Source organism: Leptodactylus fuscus, unplaced genomic scaffold (assembly GCF_031893055.1).
Source record: "Leptodactylus fuscus isolate aLepFus1 unplaced genomic scaffold, aLepFus1.hap2 HAP2_SCAFFOLD_222, whole genome shotgun sequence".
In the NCBI taxonomy this organism is placed as follows: Eukaryota; Metazoa; Chordata; class Amphibia; order Anura; family Leptodactylidae; genus Leptodactylus; species Leptodactylus fuscus.
This window is the reverse complement of record NW_027440245.1, coordinates 35,697-55,623: the sequence shown is the minus strand read 5'-3', so window position 1 is coordinate 55,623 and position 19,927 is coordinate 35,697. Positions and strand designations below refer to the sequence as shown.

General features: G+C 40.5%; 1 protein-coding gene across 1 annotated transcript; it reads right to left on the bottom strand.

The window, feature by feature from the left end:
• Positions 1-765: 765 nt before the first annotated feature.
• Positions 766-19,699, bottom strand: TMEM106B (transmembrane protein 106B). Its single transcript, XM_075261586.1, has 8 exons — positions 19,592-19,699; positions 18,602-18,823; positions 11,397-11,460; positions 10,957-11,116; positions 8,708-8,848; positions 8,565-8,614; positions 8,335-8,388; positions 766-6,097 (listed from the first exon to the last, which is right to left on the bottom strand). The coding sequence occupies exons 2-8, from the start codon at positions 18,813-18,815 to the stop codon at positions 5,965-5,967; spliced, it is 816 nt and encodes a 271-aa protein (XP_075117687.1). The 5' UTR covers positions 18,816-18,823; positions 19,592-19,699; the 3' UTR covers positions 766-5,964.
• Between the last annotated feature and the right edge of the window lie 228 nt (positions 19,700-19,927).

Sequence of the window (19,927 nt, the reverse complement as noted above, 5' to 3'; positions counted from 1 at the left end):
ATAGATAGATAGATAGATAGATAGGAGATAGATAGATAGATAGATAGATAGATAGATAGGAGATAGATAAATAGGAGATAGATAGATAGATAGATAGATAGGAGATAGATAGATAGATAGATAGATAGATAGATAGATAGATAGGAGATAGATAGATAGATAGATAGATAGGAGATAGATAGATAGATAGATAGATAGGAGATAGATAGATAGGAGATAGATAGATAGATAGGAGATAGACAGATAGATAGATAGATAGATAGATAGATAGATAGATAGATAGGAGATAGATAGATAGATAGGAGATAGATAGATAGATAGATAGATAGGAGATAGATAGATAGATAGATAGATAGATAGATAGGAGATAGATAGATAGATAGATAGGAGATAGATAGATAGATAGATAGATAGATAGATAGATAGTAGATAGATAGATAGATAGGAGATAGATAGATAGATAGGAGATAGATAGATAGATAGGAGATAGATAGATAGATAGATAGATAGATAGATAGTAGATAGATAGATAGATAGGAGATAAATAGATAGATAGGAGATAGATAGATACTAGATAGTGAAATAATAAATGGATGTGGGATCAGCCTGAAATTTATGGAAACTTTTATTAACAAGAAAAAAAAAATTCCATGTCTCCCCCAGTCTGATGTCTCCGCGGCCCATGGAGAGCAGACATATACAGCGCCCCTTATAGCCGGATCCGGCGCCGCCCGTAGGTAACAAACAAGACACACAGATGTCACTTTTCAACAATCTTTATTGTTACTTGTGCCATAGAAACAAAAAGAGCAATTACCAAACACACAAGCTCATTAGTGTTGTTAAATAATTAGTGGCGTAAGACATGAGTCACGTGACCGAACACATGAGCCGCGATCCGACTATTTACATAGAGAATAATTGGGGCAGTCAGTCATCTCCTTCCATATACTACATAGTGGGCAGGGCCTCAATGGCAGCCATATTACTTAAAGGGGCTCTTCTGCAAAATTGACAAATAGATGGTAATGGGGGTGGTAACGTGAGTGATAAGCCATGGGGTAGGCCCTACTAGGCATCCTTGGCTCCTCACTGCCCTCAATATAGCGCCAAAGAGCTGAAGACCACAGGAATCTAACACAGACTGGTTGCGATGGGCATGCTTCTTGATAACTGACTGGTTAATAGGCAGTTTTCTCCGACAGTCATCACGCCTGGCTGTTCATCGCCCAAATTTGCTTTATTAATCAGATTTTATTAAAAATAATTAAAAAAAGGAGCCTTATTCAGAGCGGATCAAAAACACTAACAAAAAAATCATTGCAAAAAATTTTTTTTCAAAATATTTCCTTCAAGCGTTTTTCTATTTTCTATTTTCAGTGCACAATTCACACTTTACATAATACAAGTGCGACCGTCTTATTCACAAAAACCTTCAAAAAGTTGCAGCTTTACCTAACGGGCAAGTCATTTAATGGGAAACATCTCATTTTTTTTTTCAAAAATTTTCTTCCAACCCTCCAATTTTTGCCCAGTTAGAATTTTTTTTTTAAATTGTGCAAATAGTACAGTGACAACTGGTCACTACTCCGACCCCAATGGTATAAAGATGGCGGAGTCTACACGCCCTTTGGGCAGGGCTGGGGTAAACGTCTCTACTTTTAAGAAATTACTGTAAACAGGAGTCTTAAAGTCTCACCTATCCCCGACTCTGCAGTGCTGGTCCCCTTTCCCTCCCGTGCCGTGGGCCCGAAGTAGAGATACTCACACGACCACCAAGACCAATCACTAAGTTGGAGGGAGAGGAACCGGTGATGTCACCCTGTCTGGTCTCAATGGTCGTATGGGCCTCGCTGCTTTTGCCCCAGCATAGGAGCAAAATTGGAATTGGGACTATATAACGGATTGTCGGGGACAGTATGGGGTGTATGACTTTTTTTTTGTTTCCTATAATTCCAGGACAAACCTCTTTAAGTCCAGTTCTATTGCCAGGCCAAAACATACCAAAAACATCCCCCTTTGACCCTAAACCACACCTCCAGACTAGCGCCATATATAAACGTCATTACAAAAAGTGACATGGTGTTTCGGTCTTCTGTGCTACCAGATGGCGGGTTTATAGTAGCAGCGCAGCGCCACCTGGTGCACAGAAGGGACAGGAGTTTCTCAAGGTTTTAGTCAGGCTTTTATATAGAACATGGAATCTATCCAAAAACATTTTATTATACTTTTCTAAATTTAGGTTCACAACCCCTTGTGGTCTTAAAGGGAGTCAAGACCAGAATCCATCTGATCACCCCAGCCCTGCAGATAGATAGGTTAGGGTCACCTGAGTCAGACAGAGTTTCCCCCTTGTGATTCGCTGCCTCCATTGCGGAGATATTGCTGTTTTTGAATGAGCGGCCATTATTTTGTTGCTTCAAGGAACTCATTTGCATATGGACAAAACCAGCGATATCTCCGCAACCGAAGCAGCGATTCACAAGGGGAAACCATTGTCTGACTCAGGTGACCCGAACCTATCTATCTGCAGGGCTGGGATGATATGCTGGGGTTGGGTGTAAACTCCCTTTAAGGGCATAATGCCTGCCATCAGCTCCGCCTGTACTTCCTTGCCAATGGTGGGATGAGAGACAAAGGAGTGGGTGATGGTCATTTATGGAGGGGTGAGGGGTGGGGTCAATTCCCTTATGAATGTTACCCCTCCGAGGAGCTGAATAATGGATATTTTTGGAAAGGCACTAGAAAAAGTAGTGCAAAAATTAAAGGAGCATGAGAAGAATTTACTCGCCCTATAGATAAGAGGCTTCTGATGAAGGTGGACCTAGGGGGAAATGAGCTCATAGACCCAGGAGACTAATCTACACGTGGTTATAGGGCCTATCAGAGATCAGCGGCGCCTGTACATTGGCAACTTATCTCCCCACCCATTAAAGTAACAAGTGTTCAGCTTGCTGAGGTACAGGCCGTAGTAAGCGGAGTTGACGGACCGTGCTGTGTCTTGTTATTCAGCAACAAGTGCACACAACCCACTGCAGAGGGCATGATACACAGGACATCTTGTAAGTCTCCTTCATACGAAGACAAAGAGTTAACTCAAGTAGAAAGAAGTGACATCATCAGGAAAGTAACAAAGTGGTGAGAGGGTGAATGTAACAAAGTGGTGAGAGGGCGAAATAGCAAAGTGGTCAGAGGGTGAAGAAAAGTGGTCAGAGGGAGAAATAACAAAGTGGTCAGAGGGCGAAGTAAAGTGGTCAGAGGGAGAAAAAAAGTGGTCAGAGGGCGAAGTAAAGTGGTCAGAGGGAGAAAAAAGTGGTCAGAGGGTGAAGTAAAGTGGTCAGAGGGAGAAAAAAGTGGTCAGAGGGTGAAGTAAAGTGGTCAGAGGGAGAAATAAAGTGGTCAGAGGGCGAAATAAAGTGGTCAGAGGGCGAAGTAAAGTGGTCAGAGGGACAAATAAAGTGGACAGAGGGCAAAATAGAAAAGTGGTCAGAGGGCGAAGTAAAGTGGTCAGAGGGCGAAATAGTAAAGTGGTCAGAGGGCGAAATACAAAGTGGTCAGAGGGTGCAGTGATCATTACACTGGTTAACAGGCACTGTGGGCAAAACCAACTACAGAGGAACCCAAACAAGATAACTAAAATTACCACAAAAAACGGCGACTTTCATAAAAAATAATCATAAGGTGTTAAAAGCTCCTAAACCCTGAAGAAGACAAAAAGCACAGAAATTACCAAGAAGACGGAATCTAATGCTGTCAAGTTGTATCTAACTATATCTGTGACCAGAATATTTATCTCCTTCTGGGAGGACTGGGTGGCAAGCAATAAGGTCAGATATTACAGGGTCCTAAACTCCGCTTTTCCTGTCTCCTGAATGATAAACCTGCTGATTGACAGTGCAGAGTATATAGATGAGCAGGTATATATGGAATGTAGAAGATAATTTAAAAATTACTGCTTTGTTCAGGAAACAGCGCCATCCTTGTTTATTATTTAATTAACTTGAGTGAGGGAAGGCTACAAAACCTGACATTGCCATAGGGGGCAGTATTATAGTAGTTATATTCTTGTACATAGGAGCAGTATTATAGTAGTTATATTCTTGTACATAGGAGTAGTATTATAGTAGTTATATTCTTGTACATAGGAGCAGTATTATAGTAGTTATATTCTTGCAGATAGTAGCAGTATTATAGTAGTTATATTTTTGTATATAGGGGCAGTATTATAGTAGTTATATTCTTGTACATAGGAGTAGTATTATAGTAGTTATATTCTTGAACATGGGAGCAGTATTATAGTAGTTATATTCTTGTACATAGGAGTAGTATTATAGTAGTTATATTCTTGTACATAGGAGGTAGTATTATAGTAGTTATATTCTTGTACATAGGGGCAGTATTATAGTAGTTATATTCTTGTACATAGGAGTAGTATTATAGTAGTTATATTCTAGTACATAGGGGCAGTATTATAGTAGTTATATTCTTGTTCATAGGGGCAGTATTATAGTAGTTATATTCTTGTACATAGGGGCAGTATTATAGTAGTTATATTCTTGTACATAGGAGGTAGTATTATAGTAGTTATATTCTTGTACATAGGAGCAGTATTATAGTAGTTATATTCTTGTACATAGGGACAGTATTATAGTAGTTATATTCTTGTACATAGGAGTAGTATTATAGTAGTTATATTCTTACACATAGGGGGCAGTATTATACTAGTTATATTCTTGTACATAGGAACAGGATTATAGTAGGTATATTCTTGTACATAGGGGCAGTATTATAGTAGTTATATTCTTGTTCATAGGGGCAGTATTATAGTAGTTATATTCTTGTACATAGGAGGTAGTATTATAGTAGTTATATTCTTGTACATAGGAGCAGTATTATAGTAGTTATATTCTTGTACATAGGAGTAGTATTATAGTAGTTATATTCTTGTACATAGGAGCAGTATTATTGTAGTTATATTCTTGTACATAGGAGTAGTATTATAGTAGTTATATTCTTGTACATAGAGGGCAGTATCATAGTAGTTATATTCTTACACATAAGGGGCAGTATTATAGTAGTTATATTCTTACACATAAGGGGCAGTATTATAGTAGTTATATTCTTGTACATAGGGACAGGATTATAGTAGGTATATTCTTGTACATAGGGGCAGTACTACAACAGTGGCAACTGTTTCAAGAAGTAAGCAGCCATGTTTTTTTATAATTTTATACACTCCTTTTAAATTTAAGACTTTTTGGGTCAATTTTGACACAGAACATGTTGGCGGATACAGATGTAATGAGTAGTAGGTGTTTCAGACCCTCCCTTGGAATTGTCCATCTTGTCAATGTCACAAAGCAGCTATGAAGGATGGCAGTATTTAAGTCATTGGTTCTATCTATTCCCTCAGCACTGAGAGCCTCCGCCAAGCTCCTTGAGGATATGAATGTTGACTCCTTTTCTTGCTATTAACCTATTGATGGCAGCTACATTGCTTGTCACCCAGCTTTCACAGGAACAGATACTGTGTATATTACAATATAGTGAAATAAAACTTTTTGACCACTGAATTCCTTGCAAACAAAACTAAATTCTAAAAAAAAAAAAAAGTAAAGCAAAAATCCAGATCACACTAGAACATAAAACTAAAAAGAAAACCATAAAAATAACTTAAAATGCGCCTGATTTCAAAACAAGGGAAAATTTACACTGTATATTACTGCGCTGCTAGACACATAGAGAACACGTTACTATATACAGACATATGTACATGTGGTCTGAGGGATGGGCCTCATGACATGACCAGTATACTGTATGACAGGCCGCGGCCTTAGATTTCAGGGTTAGATCCTAGTCTAGATGCACCAGCATGAGCGGTCTGCTCCAAGTGCACAGAAACCGCCAAATCGTACAGACGGCTGCAGAAACACCGCACTCGCCTCTTCTCCAAAATTATTCACGTTACGGCTGCTTGAAGATGGTGCGGCTGGACTGGCCGATGTGGTAGGTGGCGTTACCGCCACAGTCTACGTACTGGTATACTTCTTGGGAAAGCTGCTCAGGATGACCCAGGTACGAAATAGTCACCGTAACCCTATAGAGAGCGGGAAAGAATAATACACCTATATATAAGGAGGTCATGAAGAAGGTAATATATTCATACTTATACACATAGGGGGTAGTATTATAGTAGTTATATTCTTGTACATAGGAGTAGTATTATAGTAGTTATATTCTTGTACATAGGAGTAGTATTATAGTAGTTATATTCTTGTACATAGGGGCAGTATTATAGTAGTTATATTCTTGTACATAGGAGTAGTATTATAGTAGTTATATTCTTGTACATAGGAGTAGTATTATAGTAGTTATATTCTTGTACATAGGAGCAGTATTATAGTAGTTATATTCTTGTACATAGGAGCAGTATTATAGTAGTTATATTCTTGTACATAGGAGTAGTATTATAGTAGTTATATTCTTGTACATAGGAGCAGTATTATAGTAGTTATATTTTTGTACATAGGAGTAGTATTATAGTAGTTATATTCTTGTACATAGGAGTAGTATTATAGTAGTTATATTCTTTTACATAGGGGCAGTATTATAGTAGTTATATTCTTGTACATAGGAGCAGTATTATAGTAGTTATATTCTTGTACATAGGAGCAGTATTATAGTTGTTATATTCTTGTACATAGGAGTAGTATTATAGTGGTTATATTCTTGTACATAGGAGCAGTATTATAGTAGTTATATTCTTGTACATAGGAGTAGTATTATAGTAGTTATATTCTTGTACATAGGAGCAGTATTATAGTAGTTATATTTTTGTACATAGGAGTAGTATTATAGTAGTTATATTCTTGTACATAGGAGTAGTATTATAGTAGTTATATTCTTGTACATAGGGGCAGTATTATAGTAGTTATATTCTTGTACATAGGAGCAGTATTATAGTAGTTATATTCTTGTACATAGGAGCAGTATTATAGTTGTTATATTCTTGTACATAGGAGTAGTATTATAGTAGTTATATTCTTGTACATAGGAGCAGTATTATAGTAGTTATATTCTTGTACATAGGAGCAGTATTATAGTAGTTATATTCTTGTACATAGGGGCAGTATTATAGTAGTTATATTCTTGTACATAGGAGTAGTATTATAGTAGTTATATTCTTGTACATAGGAGTAGTATTATAGTAGTTATATTCTTGTACATAGGAGCAGTATTATAGTAGTTATATTCTTGTACATAGGAGCAGTATTATAGTAGTTATATTCTTGTACATAGGAGTAGTATTATAGTAGTTATATTCTTGTACATAGGAGCAGTATTATAGTAGTTATATTTTTGTACATAGGAGTAGTATTATAGTAGTTATATTCTTGTACATAGGAGTAGTATTATAGTAGTTATATTCTTGTACATAGGGGCAGTATTATAGTAGTTATATTCTTGTACATAGGAGCAGTATTATAGTAGTTATATTCTTGTACATAGGGGCAGTATTATAGTAGTTATATTCTTGTACATAGGAGTAGTATTATAGTAGTTATATTCTTATACATAGGAGCAGTATTATAGTAGTTATATTCTAGTACATATGGGGCAGTATTATAGTAGTTATATTCTTGTACATAGGAGCAGTATTATAGTAGTTATATTCTTGTACATAGGGGCAGTATTATAGTAGTTATATTCTTGTACATAGGAGTAGTATTATAGTAGTTATATTCTTATACATAGGAGGTAGTATTATAGTAGTTATATTCTTGTATATGGGAGGTAGTATTATACTAGTTATATTCTTGTACATAGGAACAGTATTATAGTAGTTATATTCTTGTACATAGGAGTAGTATTATAGTAGTTATATTCTTGTACATAGGAGTAGTATTATAGTAGTTATATTCTTGTACGTAGGAGGTAGTATTATAGTAGTTATATTCTTGTACATAGGAGCAGTATTATAGTAGTTATATTCTTGTACATAGGAGTAGTATTATAGTAGTTATATTCTTGTACATAGGAGTAGTATTATAGTAGTTATATTCTTGTACATAGGAGCAGTATTATAGTAGTTATATTCTTGTACATAGGAGTAGTATTATAGTAGTTATATTCTTGTACATAGCAGTAGTATTATAGTAGTTATATTCTTGTACATAGGAGTAGTATTATAGTAGTTATATTCTTGTACATAGGAGCAGTATTATAGCAGTTATATTCTGTACATAGGAGCAGTATTATAGTAGTTATATTCTTGTACATAGGAGCAGTATTATAGCAGTTATGTCTTTGTATATATCACTGTCTTATACTTACTGCATATTCACCACAATATTGTGGACCTTGATACTTGGCAGTGTGCAGTACGTGCTGAGAAGTAAATAAAACATTGTATGTGAATATTATAGAACACTATTACATATACATACATAATAGAAGTTTGGCATGTAGGGATCAGTGGGGTCCCAGTTCACAGGCCACAATGAATAACCCAGAAGCTACTCGGAGACACCTTATGACTTGGGTCACACACACAATATACTTACTACATGTAGTCGAACTCCTTCCCGATCTTGGTGGGCACGGTGTAGTCAATCTGAAATTTCAACATGAATATTACTCAATCCCCAATCACCATACACAGTACAGGACAAAGCCCCAAACCCTCTGACTACTCGGCCCATCTTACTTGTTTTGTATCCAGGGGCCCGATCTTGGTCACGTTGTTTAACTTTGACTTGCCGATGACGGTTTTATAATACTGCACCTGCCCGGTGACGTTCTCCACCTCTATAGGGTAGAAGTTGTTGTTGGTTATATTCAATGTGTTCTGGGAAAAGCAAAAGAGAAGTCCAGTCAATGCCAGAGAGGCCATATTGGTAGGACCTGCAGATGGGTCCAGAGATTTGGGGGATTTTTTAGCCTTTGGAGGATAATACAAATGTTGAACATGATGAGAAATTAAAGCAGAAAGTTGATGAACTTTTCACAAATCAATTCTTAAGGGGGATGTGACGCCATAAAAAAACAAAAAAAACCCAACTTTTTCTTAGATTAATGTAAGTTTCTGTTCATTAATTATAGGATTTTTTTAAACTTACTGTATATACTCAAGTATAAGTCGACCCCCCTAATTTTACCACAAAAAACGGAAAACCTATTGACTCGAGTATAAGCCGAGGGGGGAAATGCATGACATTCTGTTTGAGCCCATGTTAATCCTAGCCAGCTTCGGGCCTATATGGTAATGCCCAGATGTCTGGGGTTTTATCATACAGGCCCAAAGCCTTATGGTAGCAGTAGCAGCCTGTTGACATACAGGCCCATAGCCTGTGCTAGCGGTAACAGGCTATTATTACTACCACAGGCTTTAGGCCTATATAGTACTGCTAGCACAGGCTTTGGGCCTATATGGTAATATCTCAGACCACATGATGTCTGGGATATTACCATATAGGCCCGAAGCCTGCTAGGATTAAAATCAGAGGTGAGTAACACTGTTTATTATGTTCTCTCACCTCCCCTGGGTCTCCGATTATTATACTCAGGGGTCTGAAAAGACCCCCCGAGAATAATAATAGTGGCAGTGGGATCACGGCCGGGGCTCGGGCCTACTCACTGCCGGCCTCCGCAGCCTATAGTACAAGGGGAAGCGGGAGCGGCAGTGAGCAGGCCTGGAGAGGTTGGTAAATAGGCCGATACCTGCTGGAGATACTTCAGCAGGTAGCGGCCTATTATAAAACAAACAAACATTAAGTTCTGATACTTACCAACCTCGCACTGCTGCTCTCGCTGCCGCCACTGCTCATCTTCTCCCGCGGATGCTCCTGCGTCTCAGCATAGGGGGCGTGATGACGCCGCCTGTGCTGAGACGCAGTAAGATGTAATCAACACACGCCAGGTGCGTGCCTGAGCTAACGTGGCCACGTCACCCAGCGTGTGATGTATCCTGGGAAGGGGGCCGGGACTGGAGCGGAGGCCCGCTGCAGCCGAGTCCATACAGTCGAGTCAATTACCGTATTGAATCGAGTGGTAATTGAACTGGTCCGCAGTGAAAGACATTGGTGGGAGTCCGCTGGAGCAGCAATAGGTGCATGGTGAGGCAGCGCTGTCTCCAAGGCAGAGAAGATGCCCTGGAAACATCTTTGGACGGTCCTGGAGACAACTCTGCCTCACCGACCACCTATTGCTGCTCCAGAGGCCTCCCACAGATGTCTTTCACTGCGGACCAGTCATGTGACATTTTCAATTACCGTATTGACGCGAGTATAACCCGAGGCGCACTTTTTCAGCACAAAAACTGTGCTGAAAAACTCAGCTTATACGGTATTTATTTTTCCCACATTTCAGGAAATATTAAAAATATATATTTTAATAATAATAATAATAATTACCACTTGTAGGCCACTAGGGGGAGCATCTGTGTACTGTGTCAATGTACACAGCCCCTAGGAGCTCCATCTCCTATGCTGCTGCCTATCTAGTTGCTTAAGGACCTTTGATGGTATCATTACGGGTCCTTAAGCAGCAGTAGTGATATAAATACAGGTCTGCACGGCCACATTTATAGCTGATAAATTGCAGTTTATATGAACTAGAGCAACTAGAATGGCAGTCTTATCTTTTCATAAGCTGGCGCGTATATGTGGCCCTGTGATTGCTTAAGGACCTTTGATGATGTTGTGTACCATCTACTGTGTTGTGTACTGACATACAACAGTACATAGAAAATACTCCCTCTAGTGGCCAAGAGTTGGAAATATTAAACATTGTTTTAGAATTTTTAATATTTCCTGATGGCCAAAAATTCTAATAAATGATAATTTTTTTCATTACTGGGATTTTTGGCCATGTAAAAATGTCCCCCTTACATATAGTGCCTTGTGATGTTATTGGCCCAGCGGGTTTAAGAAGTACCACTACCCTACAGATACTCACCGTGATGTTAAGATACACGGATGGCCCGCTCTCATCATAAGTCACAAAGACAGACTTGACGCCGACATACTGCACGTCTACCGAGCGCGGGAAGAGGAAAAATACCGCCAGGCCAGAAAGGAGCAAGCAGACGATGACCGATACGGTGACGTACAGCTTTCTGTAATGAACGAAGGGAAACAACCTTACAATCTGTGAACCACAAGGGCGGCGACAGAGACACTGAAACAATAGCATGGCAACCCAACATCTACAGAACTCATCTAAGTAGATCAAACCAGTAGCCCCATGTGCGTGCCCACTATGGTCCCTGGGTGTGAACCATCCTACATCTACTTTTTAAAATTTTTGGTTATGTGAGCTACCTTAGGTGTATGCCTGGGAGGAAAAATAAATAAAACATGAAAAATAAGTAAATAAAATGTTGCAATGTCACTTACGTTCTTCTGGGGCGTAACCTTTGATCGCTGTAGGGGATCAGGGCCACAAGCTGGTTTTCCCGACCTGTAATACAAGTCAAAGCAAGAAGAGACGGTTATAGAAGATCCTTAAAACATCATGAGCCGGGACGATGACAAATTTCTCAATGCCCCACTGTCAACACCTCCATATATAGGCTCCTCCCCTTACTGAAGCTCCTCCCCCTCAATGGTTTCGGCATGTTTGTGACTCTTCCTTACGTCCCTGGAGTTTGGGTTCTAGGTCATTTATAGTCTGTAATTTAGACTCTCTCCAGGTATTCACTTCCGGCAGGGCTTGTGCGAATATGAAGGAGCCAATCAGAAGAAGCCACCCCAAAAAATATTCTTTCTAAATAATGTAATAAAGATATTGTATAGACAGTAACATTTCTTCAATCTCTTCGATCATAGCTGACGCGTCAGGAATCGTTCATGGTGGTAAATTGCTGTAAATCTGAAGGGATCGGAGGCTCCGTCCACACATCCAAACCCAACCCCTCTCAGAAAAATCTAACATTAAAAAAAAGAACTTGACCCAAATTTTTTTAGAATTTTTTAATCCCTCGCCTACGAAACATGATAATTCCCTCCGATGTACCTATGAACATACAAAAATCCAGAACAGAGGTCCTCAAACTTTTTACAAAATTTAAGATTATATGCTCCACAGTAGCTCCCCCCCACAGTAGTATATGCTCCACAGCAGGCCGCCCCCAGTATTATATGCTCATCAGTACGCATCCCACACACAGTATTATACACTGCTCGGTACACCCCCCCCACAGAATTATACGCTCCTCAGTACACCCCCCACACAGTATTATATGCTCCTCAGTACTCATCCTACACACAGTATTATGGGTCATTCCATATCAAGTGATCCAAATAGGAATATTTTTTTTACCTGACGTCTTTAGATTTTTTTTATTTTTATTTTTTATGAAGTACAACTTAAGTTAATTACAAATAAAAAGTTTTGAATTTTTTTCTTCATCAGTTAATTTTTTATAGACTTCTAAAGTTTTGAAAAAGTGTGAATTTTGGCCTGGTATGGCTTTACATTTTTTAACATATCTTGGGCTAGAATTAAGATAAATAGGTGAGAGAGGCATCATTTTTCTCAGAGCGGTACCGGCTTTCATTTGATATGTCACAAGACGATGTTTCTTTATATTTTGTTTTGGAGAAATCAAATTCAAAATTTTGATGCGCAATTGTGAAAAAAACGTATGTTTTAAAATTGTGAAAAAGTGCATTTGTGTTACTTGTGTTCTTGGTTATATTTGTACAGGTTTTCAACTTGGGTCCAAATTGGGATCAATTTTTTTTTTAAGCCTTGAATCATCTGATTTTCTGTTTGTGTGAGCTTCTTCCTTTTTTCTTTTCAAATTTCACAACTTGCTGAATTCAACATTTATATGCAACAATAAAAAAACATAAGCATTTTCAACCTGAATGCATTGAACAAACCAAAAGAAAAAAGCTGTTCATATCCTCAAGTGCGATATAGTCTCATCCTAATTATATGTTAACAAGAGTACAAGAACCAATATTTATAACACCTATTTCTACATGTAACAATTGTTTTTTATTATATCACTAAACATGTAATTTATTAAGATATATATATATATATATATATATATATATATATATATATATATATATATATTATAATATATGTTATATTCTTTATTAACATTCATCTATAATAATAAGGGACATGCATCAAACATGGAGATTAGGACCCTCCCTTCTTCTTGTTATCTGAGGTGCACTACAATAAGTGTCCTTCCATACTACCTAGTAATTGTACATTAGCATCAAGTCCTCAGTCATTCCTTACATCAGTGACTGCATCAACATATACAGTGGGGCAAAAAAGTATTTAGTCAGTCACCAATAGTGCAAGATCCACCACTTAAAAAGATGAGAGGCGTCTGTAATTTACATCATAGGTAGACCTCAACTATGAGAGACAAAATGAGAAAACAAATCCAGAAAATCACATTGTCTGATTTTGTAAGAATTTATTTGCAAATTATGGTGGAAAATATGGTGGAAAACGCCTCTCATCTTTATAAGTGGTGGAACTTGCACTATTGGTGACTGACTAAATACTTTTTTGCCCCACTGTACTGAGCAATGCAATATGAGAACATAACAACATGACTTCTGTATTAATTACTCTATTCTACCTTTAATAATAAGGGACATGCATCAAACATGAAGATTGGAACCTCCCGTCTTGTGGTTATCTGAGGTGAACTACAATAAGTGTCCTACCAGAAACACACCTCTGAGAGAGATGGTCCCACTCCAGTGTCATATTACAGGATCTGTATACTGCTAGTCTGACACTAGGTAACATTAACATTTTGTGAGGTGGATCATTCTCTGTACATATCTCACATATAGACCCCACACTTTTAGACCACAGGCTGAACAGATCTGAATTCAAGATCTTCGGAATGACACTGTAATAGTTATATTTTAAAATATTATCCCATCGCAATCCCAGCTTGAATTTTGGTACAGATGTGGCTAAGGGCATAGCAGGCCCATGTGCATTTTTTTGAAATTTTTAAATAAAACGTTTTTTTTCGGAAATGCGTTTTAAAATTTTGCGTTTGCGTTCACATGGGTAAAATATTAACAAAGATACTCTTGTGACATATTTGGTGAAAGCCTGTATAGTTCTGAGTAGAATGGCGTTTATTTTGTTTCTCTATCTTTTTTCTAGCTTAAGTTATGAGGAGAAATGTAAAGGCAGGCAACACAGAAATTCGCACTTTTTCTGAACTTTGAAAATCAATTAAAAATCCAAAAAAATTTCTAGAATTTTTTTTTCTTCACATTTTGCATTCTCTGACACACTATTACCAAATAACAAAATCTCAAAAGAATTAAAAATATAGAGGGAAAAATCATTGGTTCACTTGACACGGAATGACCCTTATATGTTCTTCAGTACACCCCCCACACACAGTATTATATGTTCCTCGGTACACCCCCCCACAGAATTATACGCTCCTCAGTACACCCCCCACACAGTATTATATGCTCCTCAGTACTCATCCTACAAACAGTTTTATATGTTCCTCAGTACACCCCCCACACACAGTATTATATGCTCCTCAGTACACCCCCTCACACACAGCATTATATGCTCCTCAGTACACCCCCTCACACACAGCATTATATGCTCCTCAGTACACCCCCTCACACACAGTATTATATGCTCCCCAGTACACCCCCACACACAGTATTATATGCTCCCCAGTACACCCCCACACACAGTATTATATGCTCCCCAGTACACCCCCACACACAGTATTATATGCTCCCCAGTACACCCCCTCACACACAGTATTATATGTTCCCCAGTACACCCCCTCACACACAGTATTATATGCTCCTCAGTACACTCCCCACACAGTATTATATGCTCATCAGTACACCCCCCACACAGTATTATATGCTCTTTAGTACACCCATCCCCACACACAGTATTATATGCTCCTCAGTATATCCCCATACACAGTATTATATGCTCCTCAGTATATCCTCACACACACAGTATTATATGCTCTTTAGTACACCCACCCCCACACACAGTATTATATGCTCCTCAGTACACACCCACACACAGTATTATATGCTCCTCAGTACACACCCACACACAGTATTATATGCTCTTTAGTACACCCACCCCCACACACAGTATTATATGCTCCTCAGTACACACCCACACACAGTATTATATGCTCCCCAGTACACCCCCACACACAGTATTATATGCTCCTAAGTACACACCCACACACAGTATTATATGCTCTTTAGTACACCCACCCCCACACACAGTATTATATGCTCCTCAGTATATCCCCACACACATTATATGCTCCTCAGTATATCCTCACACACACAGTATTATATGCTCCTCAGTATATCCTCACACACACATGACTTATGTCATTGCGCTTGCGTTGGGTCAGAGGTCACTCTGTAGTCAGTGTAGGCCGCGTCCGCGTGGACCACAGCTTATGTTGACAGCATTCAGTGGCATGTACAATTGCACATACTAGTGAAAGCTGCGATCGCTCACTAATGGGGAACCCTGTACCAGATTCCCATTTAGTGAGCGATCCAGGTGATGGCACACCCCTGCCGGCAGGCCCGAAAATTGTCCTCGGCGGGCCGCATGTGTCCCGCAGGCCGTAGTTTGAGGACCCCAGATCCAGAATATTTGATAATCTTGCACATATCCGCCATGACACGGATTGCACCAGATTACAAAACATGGCTGCTTATCTCCAAAACCGCCGTCCCTATCCACAGCTTATTTGTAGTACTGCAGCACAGCCCCACCTACAGTAATGGAACTAAACTGCAATACCAGACACAACCAGTGAACAGGTGTGGCGCTGTTTATAGGAGAAAGCATTGTTCCTTTAATGCAAAACGCCTTTAGTGGAATTTTACTGTATTAGTCCAGTGTGATAAACAGAGCAGCATTCATGTCGCTGCAAGTATCAGGCACATGTGACACGGTCACAAATCACATCGTATTAACATTCCCGGCTCTGCTCATTCATCACATCTGATCACACCCTGATAAGCATTTCTAATCTTATTACTCCCGTGAAACCCAATCTTCACAGCACGCTTGTTCCAATAATTCACTGCCCAAATTTACTTACACGCCATTCAATGTATATGCAATCTGGAAGTCAGCAGTAGGGACCTATACAAGGTGCAGGAGGGCAGATCTGAATTTAAAGGGGTATTGTTATGGCGGACCTCTGGGATCTCCACCTTCTCCTGGTGGGGTATATGGGAAATCACCTGATTGCTGACCAGGGAGGAGATAAGCTGTGACATCATCTATTGTCAGTAGTGATGTAATGAGGGCTCAGAGGTGTTATCTATACAGGTGTTATCTTCTACTGTAATCCAGCTTGTGATGTAAATGAGTGACTACTGCAAAGAACGCCCCCATACAATTGGAGAGTATTGATTCATGACTAGGCTTAGTGGTCAGAGTGAAAATTGCAGGATTTTTAATTTTTTTTTTTTGTAAATAGTGAAATGGAAAATTTTAAGATCCCCATATAATGTTCACAAGTCCTAATCCTATCCTATCCTACTAATATTATAAATAAGTTTTTCTGTTTGGATGCTTGTGAGTTCGGATGTTTATTCCTCAATCATGCAAAAATGGCTGAACGGATTTGCATGAAATTTGCAACATACATAGATAGGAACCCCTATTAAAACATAAGCTACTTTTTATCCCGGTAAATGACGTCACTACACGACCGCAGTGAAGGAATTTAGGTTCACACAGCACTAAAGGACCTGTGATGACATCATCACAGGTCCTTGAGCCATTCTCAGATAGGATCATGCTAGGCAGTGGGCGGAGCTACACACTATTTGGTGGGCGGAGCTATATAGGATGAAGCTGTGAAACTGAAGAAATTGGAGTCTCATAGAAGATCAGGAGACTACAGAACATGCAGGCTGTGTGTGGGCAAGAGGAGTATATCGGGTGGAGAGTTTCAGTGAGTAAGACGGGGAATGTGTTGTGCTGCCTCTGATGGGAGAGGGGGAAGAGAACTTTGGCACATTTCAGCAACATCCGTTCAGCCCTTTGTAACACAGAAGCTGCTCAGTCACATAACCAAACCCCTGTAATCACAATTGCCCGATGTAGCAGAGTTTAGGCAGTGCTGTAGCACACCTCTGTAGGCTCTCCATATGCAAACATGTACATACAGCTGGGTATCCTATGCATATGCAGCGATGTAGCAGAGCCAACACGCGGGAGCAGGCTGATCGAACTCTGGCCAATTTCTGCAACATCCGTTCAGCTGTTTACAACACAGAAGCTGCTCAGACACTAACATAAGAACACTCCTATAATCCAAATGGGCAGATGTAGCAGAGCTTAGGCTGCGCTGTAGCACAGCTGAGTACGCTCTCCATATGCAGAGATGTACATACAACTGAGTATGCTGTGCATATGCTGCGATGTAGCAGAGCCGAGACGCGGGAGCAGGCGGATCATCCACAACAGCAATTGGCTAAATATAAGCGGCTCAGCGCCAACACCAACCCGCAGACGACGTCGCGACAGATGCTAGTAGGTCATATAGACACTGGGTTTCCTTATGTTATCATAGTAGAAGGACCTACTAGGAAAATAGCATTGGGGTCCCACAGCCTGCCATTTCTGTCTATGTAATATATGGACAGCTCATATCTGTCACAGCTGCAGCGCCACCAGTGGGGAAAGGAATTATTACACCGTTCATTGACTAAAGCAAGAGCTGCCTATGTGGTGCATTCACACGGAGTAACGTGCCGCGTGACCTGGCATGTATACGCCGTGTGAGATTTTGAACGCCGTATACGCTCCCATTGATTTCAATGGGAGCCTGGATCGTATACGCCGCGTTATTTTGCGGCCGTGGTTTTGCGGCAGACACTCTCCACACACTAGGGTCCTGAAGGGGGGACCGCCGCACCTATATTCACAAAAACCATCAAAGCCTTCTACTTTACAGTAACTTCTCACCAAGTGTTTTGGATTTCTGTACAAACAAGAAACAGCAATTTTGCAAAAAGTTACTCAATCAGCAAACACAATATTTAAAGGAAGTTGCAACGTTGCTTAAGAGAAAGCAACACAAGGGTTAAATAGAACTTCCACAAATACGCTGAAACTCCTACAATATGGCATTGGTCGCCCGGAAAGTCTGACACTTGTTTGCAATATAACAACTTGTGTTGGTAGAATTCCGAATGCAGCTTTGGCTGTGACTAGAGTACAATACTCGACTACCCACGGTCCTCCATTATGGCGATGGGACCCCCATTCTATGGTGACAAAGGGCCAGGCCATAGGTAAATGCAGCCAGTCGCTGCCCTCAGTGGTCACGTGTTGGGTACCGATGACATCACTGGTATCTAAGATGTGACCTCTGACCATCAGCCATGGCGGCCATTGAAGCTGCTTCATTTCCGGCCCAGTCAGTGCCTATAAGGGATGGATTGGGAGAAGCAATAATCCCAAAATCCTTCTCATTTTGCCCCTTCCTTCGACCCCTTCTGGGTTTTCCAGTTTACCCATCTACTCCTTTAAGTGTTTCCCGCAGTGAATGACCCCCACATCCTACCTCTCGGGATGCGTCCTGTTCCTTGGCACGTGGCGCAGGTCACACTGTCCTTCCCGGTGAACTCCACATACGGGAAATGGGAGACGTCTCCATTCCTGCTGTCCTCGTGAGTGTCCGACTGGACCAGAGCGCTGGTATCTTCAGAGGGCAGACCGCCCTCGCTCAGCCCGTCCTTTGCCGTATGCTGCGGCATGTGAGAATACGACTTGCCCATGGTGGAAACTAGATGAGAACGGAATAGAACAAAAAATGTAACACGATGAATTATGGAAGTGTATATGAGGCCATTTCCGAACCTGCCATTCAGGCAGCAGAGGAGACCGTCAGCAGGGAGGCTCCCGATGCCGGCACCAGTCTATGGTAGGGGAGGTTTTACTTTTTACCTGCTCTGAAGGCTCTACAGGAGATACGTGTGGGAGAGAATAACCCCAAAATATTCCTGCACCAAACCAAGAAGTCCCTACTGACAAGTGTAAGGAAGAGAAGTCTCATCCAACGCACCGCAACGTCTCAGGAGAACATCGGAGACAATCAGTGACATAGTCATAAGAGCGTTACAGGACGGGGTGAGGATTATGTTCTACTGATAGAGGGGGCGTTTGCATGGTGAGCCCTACATGGGGCCGGACTAAAAGTCTCAGCAGTACACGGTGGGGGATGTAGTTCCATTTGCAAAGGGTGAAGGGTCCGTGTGTCCGCCACACTCACAGAAGACTAAAGGGAAACAGAATCTCTGACTCTCCTGTCCCTGTAGGACTACTAGTCCCAGCATGCAGTGAGGGAAGTGCAGGCCATCTCTCAGGCATTGTGGCATCTGCCCCCTCCCCCTGTACTGCTGGGGCTTGTAGTTCTCTCAATGCTGGGCTGTAGATCTCTTGTCTCTGTCCCCTCCTCCTTGTTTTGCTGCCTCCGATGACTGACAGCCGGATTGTTACAATGTTGCAGACTCTGTGGATACAATGTATAGGTGCTGATGACGTCACTACTCACAGTATACGGTCGCTCTCCCGGGGTCTCTCTATATCTTCTCTTCGCTGCTCTCTCTCTTTCTCTCTCTCTCTCTCTGTGTTATGGAGGCCTCTCCTGGTGACGTCACACACTACAGGGAGGCGCAAGGGACAAACCTCGTCACATTATCCAGCCTGTGAGTGCAGAGTGCGAGTCACAGGGAGAGTGTCTGGTGTGCTGGTATACAGACAGGGCAAAGGTCACTGTGGGGCAGTCTGTGGATATAGTGTGTGTATAGTTTGTGTGTATACTTTGTCTGTGTATATATTCTGTGTGTAGGGTGAGTGTATAGTGTGCAGTGGCGTAACTAGGAATGGC